Source organism: Scyliorhinus torazame, chromosome 3 (assembly GCF_047496885.1).
Source record: "Scyliorhinus torazame isolate Kashiwa2021f chromosome 3, sScyTor2.1, whole genome shotgun sequence".
NCBI lineage: Eukaryota > Metazoa > Chordata > Chondrichthyes > Carcharhiniformes > Scyliorhinidae > Scyliorhinus > Scyliorhinus torazame.
In genome coordinates, this window is record NC_092709.1 from 110,966,758 (window position 1) to 110,988,125 (window position 21,368).

Genomic DNA, 21,368 nt, shown 5'->3' on the forward strand with positions numbered 1-21,368 from the left:
CTGCCCCCTCCCTCACAATCCCTCTCCACTTGTCCGAGGCCCTCAAAGCAATTGCTCATGGCTCAGTCGGCAATGCAAATAACAACGGGGGTAAAGGACAGCCTTGCCTCATCCCCTATACAACCGAAAGGGCCCCAAATTTGTGTTGTCAGTTCGCACCCTAGCCATCAGTGTCCTGTACAACAACCACATCCACGACACAAACCAAGGCTCCATTGTACCCCATCAAAGGCCTTCTTTGCGTCCAGCGATACAATCATCTGTCTCTGGCCCCACTGCCGGTGTAAGAACCACGTTGAATAACCGCCTTACATTAGATGACAGCTTCCTATCCTTTACAAAGACCATCTGGTCCACTCCCACAACCTCTGGGAGGCACGGCTCCAACCTTAACCACAAAACCTTAGCTGTGTTTTTGCATCCATATTAAGCAGGGTAATCAGCCGATACAATCCACACTCTGAATCCCCCCATCCACCCCCGAGTCAGTCATCAGCACCGTGATTTCTGAATCCCAGTCCCATCTAAGATGGCCACTGGCCACCCTACAGTGAGACAAAGAAAAAAAACATAGGACCCCCCTCCCTGGGGCCAGGCTCGCAGACTGCCTGGCACCACAACCCCCCCCCCCCCCCCAAACAAGCAAGTAGGCCCAATGTAACCCACCTAAACAGGCCCAACAGACCGCAGCCTTTCACTCCACTCCCACCATCCGCTAGCCTCCCCCCTCCTCATCACTAGCAATGTGGCCCCCAGCTAAGGCCCTCCTCTGATATCCCCTCAGAAACTACAACCACCCCATCCCTTCTGGTCCAAACTCCTCACAAACACACCCAAACACCACCCTCATTAACAAGCCTCTTTCCCTTCCAAAACACCCAGGACCATCTCCTTACCTATATTAAAACCCCCCCTTCCAAACAAGACCAAACACATTTAACCCACAAAGGCATAAGTACAGAACATAAGTGTAACCCCCTCCTGTTCTTATCCCTTACACTCTTACGTGACACACCATCCTGACTTGGAACTGTATCACCGTTCCTTCACTGTCACTGTTTTAAAATCCCAGAATTCCCACAGCAGTGTGGGTGTACCTGCACCACATGGACTGCAGTTGTTCAAAAAGACAGCTCACCACCACCTTCGCAAAGGCATTTAGGGATGGGCAATAAATTCTGACCTTGCTGGGAATGCTCATATCCCAAGTAGGATTAACAAACATGGGCAGGGGGTGGCAATTCTGGTGGGAAAGCATGTGTCATTTCAGGCCAAGACTATCGTAGTGGATAATGGAGGGAGATATGTGATGGTGAGTGGTAGGTTGCAAGGGACGTGGGTGGTGTTGGTAAATGTATACGCCCCGAACTGGGATGATGCTGGATTTGTGAAGCGCATGTTGGGGCGCATTCCGGACCTGGAGGTAGGAGGACTGATAATGGGAGGGGACTTCAATACAGTGCTGGACCCAGCACTGGACCGCTCCAGATCAAGGACGGGAAAGAGGCCGGCGGCGGCCAAGGTGCTCAGGGGGTTTATGGATCAGATGGGGGGATGGACCCATGGAGGTTTGCAAGACCGCAGGCCAGGGAATTTTCTTTCTTTTCCCACGTGCACAAAGCCTACTCCCGGATAGATTTCTTTGTTCTGGGCAGGGCGCTCATCCCGAGGGTGGAGGAGACGGAGTATTTGGCCATAGCCGTTTCGGACCATGCCCCACACTGGGTGGAAATGGGGCTGGGAGAGGAGAGGGACCAACGCCCGCTGTGGCGGCTGGACGTGGGACTGCTGGCAGATGAGGTGGTGTGTGGGAATGTGAGGGGGTGTATCGAAAGGTACTTGGAGGCCAACGACAATGGGGAGGTGCGAGTGGGGGTGGTATGGGAGGCGTTGAAGGCGGTGATCAGGGGAGAGCTAATCTCCATCAGGGCTCATAGGGAGAAGACAGAGGGCATGGAAAGGGAGAGGTTAGTGGGGAAGATTTTGCGAGTGGACAGGAGATACGCAGAGGCCCCAGAGGAAAGATTACTTGGGGAAAGGCGATGGCTCCAGACGGAGTTTGACCTGTTGACCACGGGGAAGGCGGAGGCACAGTGGAGGAAGGCGCAGGGGGCGACCTACGAGTACGGGGAAAAGGCCAGTCGGATGCTGGCACACCAGCTCCGTAAGAGGACGGCAGCGAGGGAAATATGGGGAATCAAAGATGGAGGGGGAGCCACGGTTCAGAGTGCAACGAAAATAAACAAGGTATTCAAGGCCTTCTATGAAGAGCTGTACAGATCCCAGCCCCCAGGGGGGGAAGAGGGGATGAGACGATTCCTAGACTAACTGCGGTTCCCGAGGGTGGAGGAGCAAGAGGCAGCTGGTTTGGGGGCACCAATCAGGTTGGAGGAGCTGAGTAAGGGTTTGGGGAGCATGCAGGCGGGGCAGGCCCCGGGGCCGGACGGGTTCCCGGTGGAGTTCTACAGAAAGTATGTGGACCTGTTGGCCCCGCTACTAGTGAGGACCTTTAACGAGGAAAGAGAGGAGGGGACACTGCCCCCGACAATGTCGGAGGCGACAATTTCCTTGATTCTGAAGCGAGACAAGGACCCACTGCAATGTGGGTCGTACAGGCCGATCTCGCTCCTTAATGTGGACGCTAAGTTATTGGCAAAAGTGCTGGCCACGAGGATTGAGGACTGTGTCCCGGGGGTGATTCATGAGGACCAGACGGGATTCGTAAAGGGCAGGCAATTAAATACTAATGTGCGGCGGCTCTTAAACGTGATAATGATGACATCGGAGGAGGGAGAGGCGGAGATAGTGGCAGCTATGGACGCGGAAAAGGCCTTTGACAGAGTAGAGTGGGAGTACCTCTGGGAGGTGTTGCGTAGGTTTGGATTCGGGGGAGGGTTTATTAGCTGGGTTAAGCTCCGGTGCCCCGGTGGCGAGTGTGGTGACGAACCGGCGGAGGTCGGAGTACTTTCGGCTGTATCGAGGAACAAGGCAGGGGTGCCCCCTGTCCCCCCTGTTGTTTGCATTGGAGATCGAACCCTTGGCCATATCACTGAGGGAGTCTAATAAATGGAGGGGGGTGGTTCGCGGGGGAGAAGAGCATTGTGTGTCGCTATACGCGGATGACCTGCTGCTGTACGTGGCGGACCCAATGGAGGGGAAGGTGGAGGTCATGCAGACTCTGAGGGAGTTTGGGGAGTTCTCGGGCTATAAGCTCAATGTAGGGAAAAGTGAGCTTTTTGTATTACAGGCAGGGGACCAAGAAAGAGGGATAGGGGACCTACCGCCGAGGAGGGCGGTGGGGAGTTTTCGGTATCTGGGGATCCAGATCGGCAGGAGTTGGGGGGCCCTACACGAATTGAATCTGACGAGGTTGGTGGACCAAATGGAGGTGGACTTCAAATGATGGGACATGTTGCCGCTCTCGTTGGCGAGTAGAGTGCAGTCGGTCAAAATGGTGGTCCTTCCGAGGTTTTTGTTTGTGTTTCAGTGCCTTCCCATCGTGATCACCAAAGGCTTTTTCAAGAGAGTAGGTAGGAGTATTATGAGGTTTGTGTGGGCGAATAAGACCCCGAGGGTAAGGAGAGGGTTCCTGGAACGCAGTAGGGACCGAGGAGGGCTGGTGCTGCCAAACCTAGGGAGCTACTACTGGGCAGCAAATGTGGCGATGATCCGCAAGTGGGTTATGGAGGGAGAGGGGGCGACATGGAAGAGGATGGAAATGGCGTCCTGTAAAGGAACGAGCTTGGGGGCGTTGGTGACGGCACCGCTGCCGCTCTCGCCATCAAAGTATACCACGAGCCCGGTGGTGGCGGCAACGTTAAGGATCTGGGGCCAGTGGAACCGGCACAGGGGTGCAGTGGGAGCCTCGGTGTGATCCCCGATGAGGGGTAACCACCGGTTTGTCCCGGGGAAGATGGACGGGGGGTTCCAGGGCTGGCAGCGGGCGAGGATTAGAAGAATGGGGGACCTGTTCATTGATGGGACATTTGCGAGCCGAGGGGCACTGGAGGAGAAGTTTGAGTTACCCCCGGGAAATGCATTTAGATATATGCAGGGGTGGGCTTTGTGAGGCGACAGGTCAGGGAATTCCTGTTGCTCCCGGCACAAGAAATTCAAGACAGGGTGATCTCGGGTGTATGGGTCGGGGAGGGCAAGGTTTCGGCAATACACCAAGAGATGAAAGAAGAGGGGGAAGCCCTAGCAGAAGAGTTGAAGGGTAAATGGGAGGAGGAGCTGGGGGAGGAGGTCGAGGAAGGTTTGTGGGCTGATGCCCTGGGTAGGGTTAATTCCTCCTCCTCATGTGCCAGGCTCAGCCTGATACAATTTAAGGTGGTTCACAGAGCGCACTTGACGGGGGCGAGGTTGAGTAGGTTCTTTGGGGTAGAGGGCAGATGTGGAAGGTGTTCAGGGAGTCCGGCGAACCATGTCCATATGTTTTGGTCATGCCCGGTACTGGAGGGGTTCTGGAGAGGAGTGGCGGGAGCAATATCTCAGGTGGTGAAAGTCCGGGTCAAGCCAAGCTGGGGGCTAGCAGTATTTGGAGTAGTGGATGAGCCGGGAGTGCAGGAGGCGAATGAGGCCGGAATTCTGGCCTTTGCGTCCCTCGTAGCCCGGCGAAGGATCTTGTTATTGTGGAAGGAGGCGAAGCCCCCTAGCCTGGTGGCCTGGATAAACGACATGGCCGGGTTCATAAAGCTGGAGAGGATTAAGTTTGCCTTGAGTGGGTCTGCGCAGGGGTTCTACAGGCGGTGCCAACCGTTCCTAGTCTACCTCGCGGAGCGTTAGAGGAAGGTCGGTCAGCAGCAGCAGCAACCCCGGGGGGGGGGGGGGGGGGGGGGGGGGGCGGGACACTAGAGATTGCTTGAGGGGATGGATGAGCAGGAGATAACATGGAGGGTGGGGGAAACTGCAACGTGCGGGTGAGAGCCGGTGTATAAAGCTATGTAAATATACCATTTTGCCATATATCTTGTTCAGTGCGATTTTGTGTTATTTTGTTACGGGGGAGTGGGGGGTTATTGTTTGTAAGGGGAAAAAGTTGTGTTGTTAAAAAACTTTAATAAATATATATTTTTTTTAAAAACATGGGCAGCACGGTAGCACAAGTGGATAGCACTGTGGCTTCACAGCGCCAGGGTCCCAGGTTTGATTCCCCACTGGGTCATTGTCTGTGCAGAGTCTGCACGTTCTCCCCATGTCTGCGTGGGTTTCCTCCGGGTGCTCCGGTTTCCTCCCACAGTCCAAAGACGTGCAGGTTAGGTGGATTGGCCATGATAAATTGCTCTTAGTGACCAAAAAGGTTAGCAGGGGTTATTGGGGTACGGGGATAGGGTGAAAGTGAGGCTTAAGTGGGTTGGTGCAGATTCGATGGGCCAAATGGCCTCCTTCTGCACTGTATGTTCTATGTTATGTTATCCTTCCTCATTCTTCCCACCAAGATGCATTCCCACTAAAACAGGGAAGAAGCAACGTTCCATTAAGTTTCCCATTGATAGAAAATTCCATGGGCTATTTGTCAAACGACCTCGGTCAGTAATGTGAAGCAATGGATGAGTCATTAATACAGTAAACGAGATGTCTACCAAAACTCAAATTGTTTTCTGCAGGATTAGTGCTAACTTTAGTGCTCAGAAATGTGAAAATTCAGCACAGGAGAACTAACACACCAATTCACTGCGGCAAATGAATGCTTTACTCTCTCATAAGTGTTTCTGAACACATTTAGCAGTGAACACAATTAACCATAGAATATTAAAATATTACATCACTGGCAGTACATTAGATGGTTTGTCATTTGTGGCAATAACTAATTTGTGCTCATGGCATAAACCACTTACCAGCACTTAGCAGCACACTTCCTGTATACTTACAAAGAACCATTTCAGTGAATGGTCAATGATCACCCCAGGGTTCTTTACAACCTTTTGCTAATAGACACTCGTTCATTGTGTACACATTTCATTTTCTTGTTTCAATTGCATTTACTGTATCATGTTCGATTTTATCTTCTGCTATTTAAATAATGCGTTTGCAGTAATTGGCCCCCGATCCTTCGATACAGTCAACGTCCTTTATATTCATTACCTGGCCACATAACTTGTCATCTGCAAATATTATAATATTATTATTACAGTAGGTACTCTTATATTATTTCTGAATAGTGTGAACAACAGAGAACCTGGAACTATTCTTGTGGAATCTCCCGCCAGACACTGTCACCAGACAGTCTTTCCCACTTACCTCTGTCTCTTTCTGCTTCTAATTGTCTATCCAGTTTTCAATCCATTAATTTCATGAGGCTTAGGACATATTTATGATACATAACCACTTCAAGAATCTTCACATTTCCGATGCCATGGAAACTGTCCACATTGTGGGATAGATTCCACAGCAGCAAGAACAAAATAAAAGCAGCTGCTCATGTTTACTCCAGACACATGCAAGAACCGCCGTTTTCAATCTCATATATAAAATATTTGAATTAGCGCAATTTTTGACCAGAGAACCAATAATGTTTGGAATTTTAACCATTACAATATATTTCTGCTTACAAAATAACAATAATAATGATAAGAAGGGACTGTACTTTTGAAGAGGATTATAGTGAAGGCTTCTTGTGGGACTGCCTGATTCATTTCACGTTGACAGACTATAACTGACCAAAAAATAATTATGGGACAGATCTGCTGTCTTGCCACTGATGCCTCCATTTACATCCTAACCTAGAATAATTTATCAGAAACAGAGCCAAGGAACCTGGTAGCAGTTAATCCATAAAAACGTGGGAATCTGTTGCTACAGGAACAAGATGAGTCAGTGGGCTTTGTCATATTTTGTGACATGTTTCTTGTAACATGGACAATAGTGAAATGGCTGACTATCCCAGGATCACCATAGAATGCAAAGATAATCTCGGGCTTCTCTTCTTCATTACAAACTAACTTCTTAAACACCTGTTTTTTGTTCCCTTCATCCTTGGCTCCAACACCAAATATGCGTCCCTCATGGACTTTTCTGTCACAAAGATTAAAACCATCCATTCAGCTGTCCCTACTGCTTCCCTCTTTTCCCCTAGTCTACCGAGCCAAACTTCTTCTAAGGTTCCCCTCTGCCTGAGCCACAAATTTGTATATTCTCTAATTTCACTCCTCCTTGCCCTCGTGCTCTCTCCTATTCAACTTGTCCATGAGACCCACTGCTCTTCCCCAAAACCTAATACCACCAAACAGCTGATCACTGAGCCTTTTCCTGGTTAGTTGGCATTGTTAAAAGTTCTCTTTCCCCAAGTGCTGACACCCTCTCATTCAAGTCACCTCTCTTCCTCAAAGATACACACCCTTTACCCCTCTGTACCACCAAATCTCCAACCTTCCTTTCCTCTCCAAAATCCTTGAATGTGCTGTCACCATCCCCCAAATCTGTGCTCAACTTTCCTGTAACACCTTTCGACCCCTGCCAGGGCATCAAAGCTGCTTTTATCTAAGTCACAAATGAAATTCTCTCTGACCGTGTCTTTGGTAATAATTCCTTCTCACCCATCCATCTGCGGCCTTTGACATGGTTAACCACTCCATTCTCCTCCAATGCCCCTCTTCCACCAACGGGCTGGGTAGGCCTACTATTGCCTGATTGATAGAACTCTACAATGCAGAAGGAGGCCATTCGGCCCAGCGAGCCTGCACCAACTCTCTGAAAGGCCGACGCCTCCACCCTATCCCTGTAACCCCACCTACCCTTTTGGTCACTAAGGACCATTAAAGAACAATTTAAATTGGCCAGTCCATCTAACCTGCACATCTTTGCACTGTGGGAGGAAACCGGAGCACCCGGAGGAAACCCACACAGGCATGGGGAGAATGTGCAAACTCCACACAGACAGTCACCCGAGGCCGGAATTGAACTCAGCTCCCTGACGCTTTTGAGGCAGCAGTGCTAACCACTGTGCTAGCATGACACCCAATTCAGTTCTTGTCTATCCAGTGAAAGCCAGAGAACATAAGAACTAGGAGCAGCAGTAGGCCATCTGGCCCCTCGAGCTTGCTCCGCCATTCAATGAGATCACAGCTGATCTTTTGTGGACTCAGCTCCACTTTCATGCCCGAGCACCATAAGCCTTCATTCCTTTATTCTTCAAAAAACTATCTTTATCTTAAAAACATTTAATGAAGGAGCCTCAACTGCTTCACTGGGCAAGGAATTCCATAGATTGACAACCCTTTGGGCGAAGAAGTTCCTCCTAAACTCATTCCTAAATCTACCTCCCATTATTTTGAGGCAATGCCCCCTAGTTCTGCTTTCACCTGCCAGTGGTAACAACCTGCTCACATCTATCCTATCTATTCCCTTCATAATTTTATATGTTTCTATAAGATCCCCCCCGCATCCTTCTAAATTCCAGCGAGGACAGTCCCAGTGTACTCAACCTCTCCCCATAATCCAACCCCTTCAGCTCTGGGATTAACCTAGTGAATCTCCTCTGCACACCCTCCAGCGTCAGTACGTCCTTTCTCAGGTAAGGAGACCAAAACTGAACACAATACTCCAGGTGTGGCCTCACCTCCTTAGTCTTAAACTCCATCCCTCTAGCAATGAAGGACAAAACTCCATTTGCCTTCTTAATCACCTGTTGCACCGGTAAACCAACTTTTTGCGACTCATGCACTAGCACACCCAGGTCTCTCTGCACAGCAGCATGTTTTAATATTTTATCATTTAAATAATGATCCCTTTTGCTGTTATTCCTACCAAAATGGATAACCTCACATTTGTCAACATTGTATTCCATCTGCCAGACCCTAGCCCATTCACTTAACCTACCCAAATCCCTCTGTAGACTTCCGGTATCCTCTGTGCTTTTTGCTTGACCACTCATCTTAGTGTCATCTGCAAACTTGGACACAATGCACTTGGTCCCCAACTCCAAATCATCTATGTAAATTGTGAACAATTGTGGGCCCAACACTGATCCCTGAGGGACACCACTAGCTACTGATTGTCAACCAGAGAAACACCTATTAAACCCCACTCTTTGTTTTCTATTAATTAACCAATCCTCTATCCATGCTACTACTTTACCCTTAATGCCATGCATTTTTATCTTATGCAGCAACCTTTTGTGTGGCACCTTGTCAAAAGCTTTCTGGAAATCCAGATATACCACATCCATTGGCTCCCCGTTATCTGCTGCACTGGTAATGTCCTCAAAGAATTCCACTAAATTAGTTAGGCACTACCTGCCCTTTATGAACCCATGCTGTGTCTGCCTAATGGGACAATTTCCATCCAGTTGCCTCGCTATTTCTTCTTTGATGATAGATTCCAGTATCTCCCCTACTACCGAAATTAAGCTAACTGGCCTATAATTACCCGCTTTCTGCCTACCTCCTTTTTTAAACAGCAGAATCAACTGCAATGATTCAAAAACAGCTTCTTCAGTGTTACCAGACTCCTAAACGACCCTCTTATGGACTGACCTGATTAATACTACACTCCTGTATGCTTCACCCGATGCTGGTGTCTATGTATTTACATTGTGTACCTTGTGTTGCCCTATTATGTATTTTCATTTTATGTTATTTTATTTTCATGTACTAAATGATCTGTTTGAGCTGCTCGCAGAAATATACTTTTCACTGTACCTCGGTACATGTGACAATAAACAAATCCAATCCAATGGCCTCTTTTCCCACTCCTACGCTGGTATATCTGGAGTCGCTGAAGAAATTATCCTTGGCTCCCTCCTATTTCTCATCTGCATACTGCCTCTCATTGGTATCATCTGAAGCCACACTAGGTTCCACATATACACTAATGACATCCAACTCGACCTCATCATTACCTCTGAAAACGAACATGCAAGTACATTGAGCAATTAAGAAGGCAGATGGTATGTTGGCCTTTATTACAAGAGGATGTGAGTATATGCCTTACTGCAATTATGTAGAGCTTTGGTGAGACTACACCTGGAGTACTTGGTGCAGTTTTGGTCTCCTCATCTGAGGAAAGATATACTTGCCATACAAGGAGTGCAATAAAAGTTCATTAACTAATTCCTGGGATGGATGGACTGTCCTATAAGGAAAGGTTAAATAGACTGGGCTTTTATTCTCTGGAATTTAGAAAAACGAAAGATGATCTCATTCAAACATACACAATTCTTACGGGGCATGACAGGTTAGATCCAGGAAGGCTGTTTCCCTTGGCTGGGGTGAGGGTGGGGCAGGGGACGGAGGACGTGTTTAGAACCAGTGGACATAGTCTCAGGATAAGGGGTATGTTATTTAGATGAGGCAGAATTTGTTCACTCAGGAGGTGCTGAATCTTTGAAATTCTCTGCTCCAGAGGGCTGTGGAGGCTCAGATGTTAAGTATGTTCAAGACTGAGATTGATAGACCTCTGCATATCAAACAGCAAGGGATAGGGATAGTGCAGGATAATGGTGGTGAGATAGAAGATCAACCATGATCTCATTGAATGATGGAACGGGCTCAAAGGGCTGACTGGCCGACTCTTGCACTTATTTCCTATATTATAAGACCATAACACATAGGAGCGGAAGTAAGGCCATTCAGCCCATCGAGTCCACTCCACCATTCAATCATGGCTGATTTCAACTCCATTTACCTGCTCTCTCTCCATAGCCCTTAATTCCTCGAGAAATCAAGAATTTATCAACTTCTGCCTTAAAGACACTCAACGTCCCGGCCTCCACCGCCCTCTGTGGCAATGAATTCCACAGACCCACCACTCTCTGGCTGAAGAAATTTCTCCTCATCTCTGTTCTAAAGTGACTCCCTTTTATTCTAAGGCTGTGCCCCCGGGTCCTAGTCTCCCCTGCTAATATTCTTTGTTCTCTCTTGACCATTGCACTGTCTCTAATTTGCCATACTACTTGTCCAGAGTCCGATTCCTTTTTGTAAATTAAGGGGCAATTTAGCGTGGCCAATCCACCTAGCTTGCATATTTTTGGGATGTGGGGGCAAAACCCACGCAAACACAGGGAGAATGTGCAAACTATACACGGACAGTGACCCAGAGCCAAGATCGAACCTGGGACCTCGGCGCTGTGAGGCCACAGTGCTAAGCCACTGCGCCACCGTGCTGCCCTCAGAATCCGATTCTGAGGAATCTGAAACCATTGTCTTTCATCCGAGCTACAAACTACATTCCCAAGGCAGCAACTCCATCATCCTCCCTGGCCACTTTCTGAGGACAAACAAGAATGTCCTCAACCTTGGCATTCTATTTGACCTTGGTACGAGGCTCTGAACCCATATGCGTTCCGTCACCAAGACTTCCAATTTTTAAAAAACTCTTTGGTGGGGTGTTGGCATTTCTGGCAATGTCAGCATTTATTGGCCATCTCGAACTGCCTTTGAAACGGTGATGTGAGCAACCCCTACTTGAACCGCTAAAATCAGGAGTGATGGAATACTCTCCACTTGCCTGGATGAGTGCAGCTCAAACAACACTCAGGAAGCTCAACACCATCCAGGACAAAGCAGTCTGCTTGATTGACACTCCTTCAATAAATATTCACTCCCTCCACCAAAGAATTACAGTGGCAGCCATGTGTACCATCTACAAGATGCACAGCAGGAACTCCCCAAGGCTCCAGAGGCACATCTTCCAAACCCACAATGGTACCATTTAGGGTAAGGGCAGCAGGACAAATCCAATCCAGCCAATTACCACCCAATCAACCTACCCTCTATTGTCAGCAAAGTGATGGAAGGAATCATTAACAGTGCTATCAAGCACCACTTTCTCAGCAATAACCTGCTCACGGACGCTCAGTTTGGGTTCCATCAGGGTCACTCAGCTCCTGATATCATTACCTGCCTTGGTTTAAACATAGACAAAAGAGCTGAATGCCAGAGGTGGGGTGAGAGTGACTGGCCTTGACATCAAGGCAGTATTTGACCGAGTATGTCATCAAGGAACCCTAGCTAATGGCCGGGATACTTGCCGGCACCTTGGTGGTGGAATTCGAGAAGCAATGGCGGGCTGTGTCTGAGGATGCCCGTAAGCCATTCTGTCGGTGTTAAAAAGATCAAAGAGACGGTAAAAGCACATGGCACAATGATAAAGGGTGTGGAGGTGGGTCTCTCGAAGCACAGTGACCAGATTGCCTCTCGGGAAGTTGAGATGTAACTGATGGCCGGTGTAAATAAGGCATTGAGGACCAAGGTGGAGAACCATTCTAGGAGTCAGAATATTCGAGTGCAGGGGTTGCCAGATGGAATGGAAGGCCCAACTCCCACAGAATACTTTTCAGAGATGTTTGGGAAGATGGTGGGGGAGGATGGATTCACATCCCCTCCTGAGCTGAATCATATCCACCGGTCACTCTGGCAGAAACCCCGTCCCAACGAATGATTGTGTTACTGTGAGCGGGTCCTGAAATGAGCTAAGGAAAATCGGGAATATAAATGGGAAGGCCACGCCATCAGGCTTTATCAAAACGTCGGTGTGGAGCTGGCAAGGAAGTAGGCGGCGTTTAACAAGGCTAAAATCACCTTGTATAAATTGAGTTCGATTTGGGATAGTGTACCCAGTGCAGCTCAGGGTGACATTTGAGACGAAAGGTTATTTCTTCGATGGGCAGAATGCAGATGCTATTGTAAAAAAACATGGGCTGGGTGCAAGTTGATTGTGGTTTTTGTGAGGTTTTTGGATGTTGACGATGGGCAAGTGGGTAGTGGGGAGTTGTTGGGGTTCCTTGTACATGTTCGTATTTCTTTGTTCTTGGGTGGGATGATTGTTTCAAAAGTTGGATTTTGATGGCAGATGTTACGGGAATGTTGTTCTTTGTACTATAATCGCAATGGGAGATATATGACTCGCTGTTGGAGCACGATATTTTGAGGGGTTTTGTTCTACTCGCTGGGTTCCACCCGGAGGACCTGTCAAAAATCAGTTGTTATTGCCTCACTGACTGACCCATCCATCCCATTCTCCACATGTCCATTCTCCCACAGGTCCTCCAGCCGACAGTGCTGGCTCTTCCCAGGCAGAACCCTCTCCTGATTCCGAGGAGAACACCTTGGAGGAGAGCTCCGACGATGTAACTGTTATAGTCGCGGCACAGCTATCATCCCTGCCCTCCACCAGTGCAGCTACACACACCTCAGTGGGACATATTAGTGGTCAGGCTTCGGGGCACAGTCTGGTGAGCACCACACTGCTGCTGATGTACATTAGGTGGAGGCAGGAACCCCCAGCACAATGGCTGCACAGCCCACCTCTTGAAGTCCGCCTTCATTCCCTCTAGGGGCTCGGAGCTCTCGTCTGAAGACTGCAAAGGCTTTGTTGATCTGTTCTGATACTGCGACTGGTTTGCCGCTCCTGTCCCTTACCTGGGCTATTTCCCTCTTGGCTGCCTGCTTTCTCAGCCAGTAAGCCAACAGGTGACTGGCTAAGTCTTCATGCTCATAAAAGGTCCCCCATGTCTGGCGGAGCTGGTGCACTGCTTTCCCAGTGGAGAGCAGGTTAAAGTCTATTTGTGGCTTTTTCCTCTCCGCCAGCCGTTCCACTGCCAGTATGGAGTCAACCAACTGCTGCCTAGCCGCCCTCTCCTTCCTATCCTTGCATGCCTTGTATGCAATAATTTCCCCCTTATCACTGCCTTAATGCCTCCCCGAATGGGAATCCTCCCCATTTTGGTTGCTGGTAACTTATCAGTTGATGGCTGGTGACATCCGTTCGTAGAATGCCTTATCGGTGAGGAGGGCCATGTCCAGCCTCCATGGGGGAGGGGGAGGGGGCGTTGTTCCCGGCCCATTTACAACCTCACATCCACATATTGTGTATATTACTATTGCGGAGTAGTCTGCTCCCTCTATCCTTGGAAGCACCGCTTTCCCCACTGCGAAGAAGTCGACCCGAGTGTAGACCCTGTGAACCTGGGAGTAGCCCCCCATAATGAGTCGGTGGAAGTCTATGTCGGTGATTTCTGCCATGGCTTTCTTTATGAATTCTGCATCATCCCAGTTTGGAGCGTACACATTTACGTGGATCACTGTCCCCCTTCCAGGTCACCACTAACCCCTGTCAGCATCAAGGTAGAGATGGTTAGCAGTTTCAAATTCCTAGGGGTGCACATCTCCAAAAATCTGTCCTGGTCCACCCACGCCGACACTACCACCAAAAAAGCACAACAGCGCCTATTCTTCCTCAGGAAACTAGGGAAATTCGGCATGTCCACCTGAACTCTTACCAACTTTTACAGATGCACCATAGAAAGCATCCTACCTGGCTGCATCACAGCCTGGTATGGCAACTGCTCGGCTCAGGACCGCAAGAACCTTCAGAGAGTCGTGAACACAGCCCAGCCTATTACACAAACCTGCGTCCCATCCATTAACTCCATCTATACCTCCCGCTGCCTGGGGAAAGCGGGCAGCATAATCAAAAACCCCTCCCAGCCGGCTTACTCACTCTTCCAACTTCTTCAATCGGGCAGGAGATACAGAAGTCTGAGAACACGCACGAACAGACTCAAAAACAGCTTCTTCCCCGCTGTTACCAGACTCCTAAATGACCCTCTTATGGACTGACCTCATTAACACTACACCCTGTATGCTTCATCCGATGCCGGTGTTATGTAGTTACATTGTATACCTTGTGTTGCCCTATTATGTATTTTCTTTTATTCCCTTTTCTTTCCATGGACTTAATGATCTGTTGAGCTGCTCGCAGAAAAATACTTTTCACTGTACCTCGGTACACGTGACAATAAACAAATCCAATCCAATCCATGACATACAGTCCCCCTGGATCCATAGCTGTTTTTGTCGCCAAGAAAACTGTCCACTTATTGAGCAGCATGGCCACTCCATCAAGCCCTCGCCCTGTAGCACAATTGGTAAGTCTATCCCACCCAGCTCTTTCTTAACCTCAGTCGTTCCTTTCTCTCAGGTGCATCTCTTGGAGGAAGATAACATCAGCCCTCAGACTTCTCAGGTGCGCAAAGACTTTGGATTTTTTCACTGGGCTGTTAAGTCCTCTGACATTCCAGGTGACTAGCCTAATGGGGGATTTCTGTCCCCCCACTCCTCCGGCGTCAACCATACTTGCCTTGTGGATGTGCCCCTGCGCTCCGGTGTTTCCCCTTGTTTGGGGGCCATCCAAGATGACTGTTGTCGCTATACTCACCATGTGGCTGTGCCCCTGCACTCCGGGGTTTCCCTTTGTCCAGAGGCTGTTCATAGAATTTACAGTGCAGAAGGAGGCCATTCGGCCCATCGAGTCTGCACCGGCTCTTGGAAAGAGCACCCTACCCAAGGTCAACACCTCCACCCTATCCCCATAACCCAGTAACCCCACCCAACACTAAGGGCAATTTTGGACACTAAGGGCAATTTATCATGGCCAATCCACCTAACCTGCACATCTTTGGACTGTGGGAGGAAACCGGAGCACCCGGAGGAAACCCACGCACACACGGGGAGGATGTGCAGACTCCGCACAGACAGTGACCCAAGCCGGAATCGAACCTGGGACCCTGGAGCTGTGAAGCAATTGTGCTATCCACAAGGCTACCGTGCTGCCCCAAGATGGCCATCCTTGCCATATTCACCATGTGGATATACACCTGCCCTCCGGTGTTTCCGTTTGCTTGGGGGCCATCCAAGACGGCCGTTTTTAGTGCTCTTATTTATGCTGTCGCCATATGTGACCTGTCATAGTCAGTCTTCTCCTCAATCTTAAAGAAATATAAGGATCTGGCAAAGTGCAGTTTGTATCGCCCTATTTTGTAACTGAATGCAGATGCAAAGTTGTTGGCGAAGGTCCTGGCGATGAGCCTAGAGCCCTGCCTCCCAGTGGTTATATTGGAGGAGCAGACGGGGTTTATTAAGGGTAGGCAGGGACGGATCATAGCATAACATTGTATGCGGATGATTTATTGTTGTATGTGACAGATCCCCACGCCAGTGGAGAGGAGATAAGGAAGCTGCTCGGGAGGCTCCTTCCCTGGGTATAAATTGAATTTGGGCTAAAGGGAATCCCTTCTGGTGAATCACCCAGGAAGAGGAGCCGATCTGGGGAGGTTGCCCTTTTGCCAGGCCAGATCCAACTTCCGTTATCTGGGTGGCCCACCATTGGGCCTCGCTCCATAAACTGAACTTTGGAGATTTGGGCAAGGTAGTGAAGGCTGACCTGGGGAGGTGGGAAAGTCTCGCGCTGACCTTGGAGGGTAGGGTTCAGTCAGTAAAAATGAATATCCTCCCACGGATTTTATTTTTGCTTCGGTGCTTTCCAATTTTCCTCCCAAAATCTTTCTTTGTGAAAGTCAGTAAAATGTTAACTTTTATTTGGGCAGCTAAGACCCCACGAATCCGTAGGGAGTTTTTGTAGCCAGGGGCCTGGCTTTGCCCAATCTATTATTTTATTATTGGGCGGCAAATATTGAGAGTGTGAGGGGTGGTACAGGGGATGGAGTTTGTGTGGGGGCAAATGGAGGGAGGCGCCTGCAGACTCCAGTTTAAGAGCTTTGGTTACGGCTCCTCTTCCATTCTCCTCAGCTAAATGAACTTCAAGTCCGGTGGCCACCTGGAGAATATGGAGGCAGTTTAGATAGCTTAATGCTATGTCATCGTTGGTCCCAATCTGTGAGAATCATTGTTTTGTACCGACGGCCTTGGATATGTTTGGGACATGGAGGGAGGAGGGATTGGAGCGGTTTGGAGATTTATTTACAGGTGGGAAGTTCGCTGATTTTGAGGAGTAGGTGGGCAAGTACCGACTCGCGAGAGCTAACCTCTTTGGGTATTATCAGGTACGTGCCTAGGGCAGCACAGCGGCTCAGTGGTTAGCACTGCTGCCTCACGGAGCCGAGGTCCCAGGTTCGATCCTAATTCTGGGTCACTGTCCATGTGGACTTTGCACATTCTCCCCGTGTTTGCATGGGTTTCGTTCCCACAACCCAAAGATGTGCAGGGTAGGTGGATTGGCCACACTAACTTGCCCCTTAATTGGAAAAAATGAATTGGGTACTCTAAATTTTAAAAAACGAATCAGGTACGCACGGGTCTTTGTACACAAGGAAATTTATTCCTTCCCCTTGGCGCCTCTGGCCTTGTTGATGGATAGGGTTCTCTCTGTGGTGGATGTAGGGGAAGGGAAGATGTCGGACATTTATAATTGGCTCGTGTCGATGGAGAAGGTTTCACTGGATGAGGTTAAGAGGAAGTGGGATGGGGAGCTGGGCCAGTTGTTTGATGGGAAAGGTGTGGAGCGAGTTTGGGGCCAGAGGAGGCGGCATGTGGGAGCATCGGTCTGGGCCCCAATCTGTGATAATCACCGGTTTGCCCCGGGGAGTATGGACGGGGGGTTCCGGTTATGCCGGAAAGTGGGGATTGAGAGTATGGGGGATATGTCCATAGAGGGGAGCTTTCTGAGTATGAGGGCGTTGGAGGAAAAGTTTGGGTTGGCGAGGTGAAACAAATTCAGGTATCTGCAGGTGCGGGACTTCCTTCGTAAACAGGTGTCAACCTTCCCCCTCCAACCGCTAATGGGGATTCAGGACAGGGTAGTTTCCAGAGGGTGGGTAGGAGAAGGGAGTGTCTCGGACATTTATAAGGAGTTTATGGGGTCGGAGGAGACGCAGACTGAGGAGCTGAAGCGCAAGTGGGAGGATTTTGTAAGGGCCATGAAGAATCCAGCACGAGTTTTAAGGATACAAAGTAATAACATTTATTTACTATAACATATATACATAACAGTAGCAGTAACTTCCCTTGCTACATACTCCTTCCTGCTGGTTCCTGAACTGGCCAGCTTTATTTATACTAGGAGTTTACTAGTGGTTTCTCCGCCCCCCTCATTGGGGAAGCTCATACTCCCACAGGATTGTGGGATAGTCATTAGTCCCCAGCCAATGGTAAGTAGGCAGGTTATAACAGAGGAGGAGCTGGGAGGAGAGATAGAGGATGGTCTATGGGCGGACGCGTTGAGTAGAGTCAACACGTCCGCAACATGTGCCAGGCTCAGCCTGATACAATTTAAGGTTGTTCACCGCCGGGCTCACATGACAGTGGCCCGGATGAGCAGATTCTTTGGGGTGGAGGACAGGTGTGCAAAATGTGCAGGAGGACCGGCGAACCATGTCCACATGTTTTGGACATGTCCAAAGCTTAGGGGATTTTGGCAGGGGTTTGCGGACGTCATGTCCACGGTGTTAAAAACAAGGGTGGTGCTGAGTCCAGAGGTGGCGATTTTCGGGGTGTCAGAAGACCTGGGAATCCAGGAGGAGAAAGAGGCAGATGTTCTGGCCTTTGCTTCCCTGGTAACCCGGAGACGGATACTATTAGCATGGAGGGACTCAAAGCCCCCGAAGTCAGAGACCTGGCTATCGGACATGGCTAGCTTTCTCTGTTTGGAGAAAATCAAGTTTGCCTCGAGAGGGTCACTGTTAGGGTTCACCCGGAGGTGGCAACCGTTCGTCGACTTCTTTGCGGGAAATTAATCGTCAGCAGACAGGAGGGGGTGGGGGGGGGGTAGTTTAGATTAGAGTTGGGGGTCAATAAGGGTGGTACCTGTATGAGAGGTAAATGGCTTTTGCACTATGTTTATGGTTTCATGTATATTGTTTATTTTGTTGTTGTTACTATACCGAAAATACCTCAATAAAATGTTTATTAAAAAAAAATGGAAAGGTGTGGAGCGAGGCTCTACACAGAGTCAACTCCACCTCCTTGTGCGCTAGGCTGAGCCTGATTCAGTTTAAAGTGGTTCCTAGGGCACATCTGACCAGGGCACGGGTGAGTGGGTTCTTCTCGGAAGTAGATGCTAGGTGCGAGATGTGTCCTAAGGGTCCGGCGCACCATACGCACATGTTCTGGTCTTGTAAGCTTCTGAGCTTTGGAGTCTCCTTCTTCAGGACCATGTCGGGAATTCTCAGAGTTAAGTTGGAGCCCTGCCTTTGATGGCTATCTTTGGAATATCAGATTTACCGGAGCTGCAGATGGGGCGAAGGCAGATGCTCTGCCTTCGCCTCGCAAATAGCCCGATGAAGACTGCTATTTGGGTGGAAGTCTTTGGTCATGCCCAGTGCCACGGCATGGTTAAGTGACCTGATGGAGTTCTTACACTTAGAAAAAATTAAGTATATCCCGAGAGAGTCGACAGAGGGGTTCTATCTGAGGTGGCGGCCGTTATTTGCCCACTTCAGGGAGCTGGTCACTGTCAGATGTTTTTGGGGGGGGGGGGGATTGTTTTTTTTGTTCTTTTTGGGTTTGGTTTTGGGGAGGTGCGGGAGGGGGTGGGGATTGAAACATTGTAATTGCTGTTTGAATATGGTTGTGATGGTGTTATATTTGAAAAAGATTTCTCAATAAAAATACATTTTTTAAATAAATAAATACAAGCTGTTCACTCTGCTTGAGATTGTTTTCCATTTCAAACAAAATTGTGACATTGATTGTTGATTGGCTATCGTCCATTTTGCGTTAGCAAGCAATGCGTTTTTATATTTCTTAATCCGGTTGGACTTTTAGAAGAGTTTTAAGTAGCATAGGAGAGGGAGGTGCCTATATGATATTATTATAGTAGCTCAGAAACGAAGGATACATATTATAATATCATCAGTTTAATATTAGGTATCACTATGTACGAGGACCAACTTGTTCAAAATGGTGTGGCCATTTTACCAGAAGACTGAAAGATTGATATTTTAAAGTGATATTCACTTAAACGTTTTGTGACTTACTAAACGTATCTTAGGTCAATGTATTGGATGAATTCATATTTCCTTAAATCTTATCTAAAGCTTTTTGTTTCATTTTCAGAATCCATGGCAGTGGAAAGACTACTGAGAACGCTCTCTAGTAATCCAGGATATGTGCAAATTAAAGGTCCTTGTTTCCAGCTTACTAAAAGTGCCTGTGCGGGGACCCCCAAACCATATGTCTATGATTATCAAATTCACCCAGAGTGGGTGACCCAGCCCTGGCACATACAGTACAGACAAAGTAAAACATGAACCTTGCACCTTAGCATAAACCTTGATGCTGTAAGGAACTAAGGTTATGTTCAAGACATTTTGGGGGGGAGGGGGGGGGGGTAAAGTACCAGTAATCATTAGATAAAAAAACAAAAAATGATTTTTTTACAAATCTATTTGGTTAAACAGTGATTGTTGATGGCAGACAATAAACTAGTTTGAGATTACAGAGCTGAGCAGCATGCAGAAAGATGAGTTAGCATTAGTTTATAGACCATAAATGCAGGAGACACAGAGTAGGGAAATTGAGCGATTTCTATAATTGGCTATTTGTGACTAGTAGGAAAGCAGCAAAATGGCGCCGGAACGTGGCAACTCTCTCCGAGCTCTCTGTAGCAGATCCCCTTTTATCGTTCTAATCTTTAAAAATTTAATTTTAAGACTAACATTATTACTAACCTCTCTCTTTTCCCTATTATGTATTTTTTTTTTAAATTTCTTTTCATGTACTTAATGATCTGTTGAGCTGCTCGCTGAAAAATACTTTTCACTGTACCTCGGTACACGTGACAAGAAACAAAAATCCAAATCCAACTGTCCACTATATTCATTAACAATTTAGATAACGAAATAAAAAGAAACAAATACAAATCTGCTGATAACACAAAGATAGGCAAAATTGTAAGTATTGTAGGTAGAACTATAGAATTCCAACAGTGCAGAAGGAGGCCATTAGAACATAGACCGTTACAGCGCAGTACAGGACCTTCGGCCCTCGATGTTGCACCGACCTGTGAAACCACTCTAAAGCCCATCTACACTATTCCCTTATTGTCCATATGTCTATCCAATGACCATTTGAATGCCGTTAGTGTTGGCGAGTCCACTGCTGTTGCAGGCAGGGCATTCCACACCCTTACTACTCTCTGAGTAAAGAACCTACCTCTGACATCTGTCTTATATATATCCCCCCTCAATTTAAAGCTATGTCCCCTCGTGCTAGACATCACCATCCGAGGAAAAAGGCTCTCACTGTCCACCCTATCCAATCCTCTGATCATCTTGTGTGCCTCAATTAAGTCACCTCTTAACCTTCTTCTCTCTAACGAAAACAGCCTCAAGTCGCTCAGCCTTTCCTCATAAGACCTTCCCTCCATACCAGGCAACATTCTGGTAAATCTCCTCTGCACCCTTTCCAATGCTTCCACATCCTTCCTATAATGCGGCGACCAGAATTGCACGCAATACTCCAAATGCGGCCGCACCAGAGTTTTGTACAGCTGCAACATGACCTCATGGCTCCAAAACTCAACCCCTCTACCAATAAAAGCTAACACACCGTATGCTTTCTTTTTTAAAAAAGTATATTTTATTCAAATTTTTCGGCCAAACAAAACAATACAAAGGTTTTCCTTTTTACAAC

General features: G+C 48.2%; 1 protein-coding gene across 1 annotated transcript in view; it reads left to right on the forward strand.

The window, feature by feature from the left end:
* Positions 1-19,987, forward strand: part of LOC140408643 (uncharacterized) — a 169,943-nt gene extending 149,956 nt beyond the window's left edge. Inside the window, exon 7 of the mRNA XM_072496121.1 lies at positions 19,791-19,987. Coding sequence (XP_072352222.1) covers positions 19,791-19,984 — 194 coding nt within the window. The 3' untranslated portion in view covers positions 19,985-19,987. The remainder of the gene's footprint in view (positions 1-19,790) is intronic.
* The last annotated feature ends 1,381 nt before the right edge of the window (positions 19,988-21,368 follow it).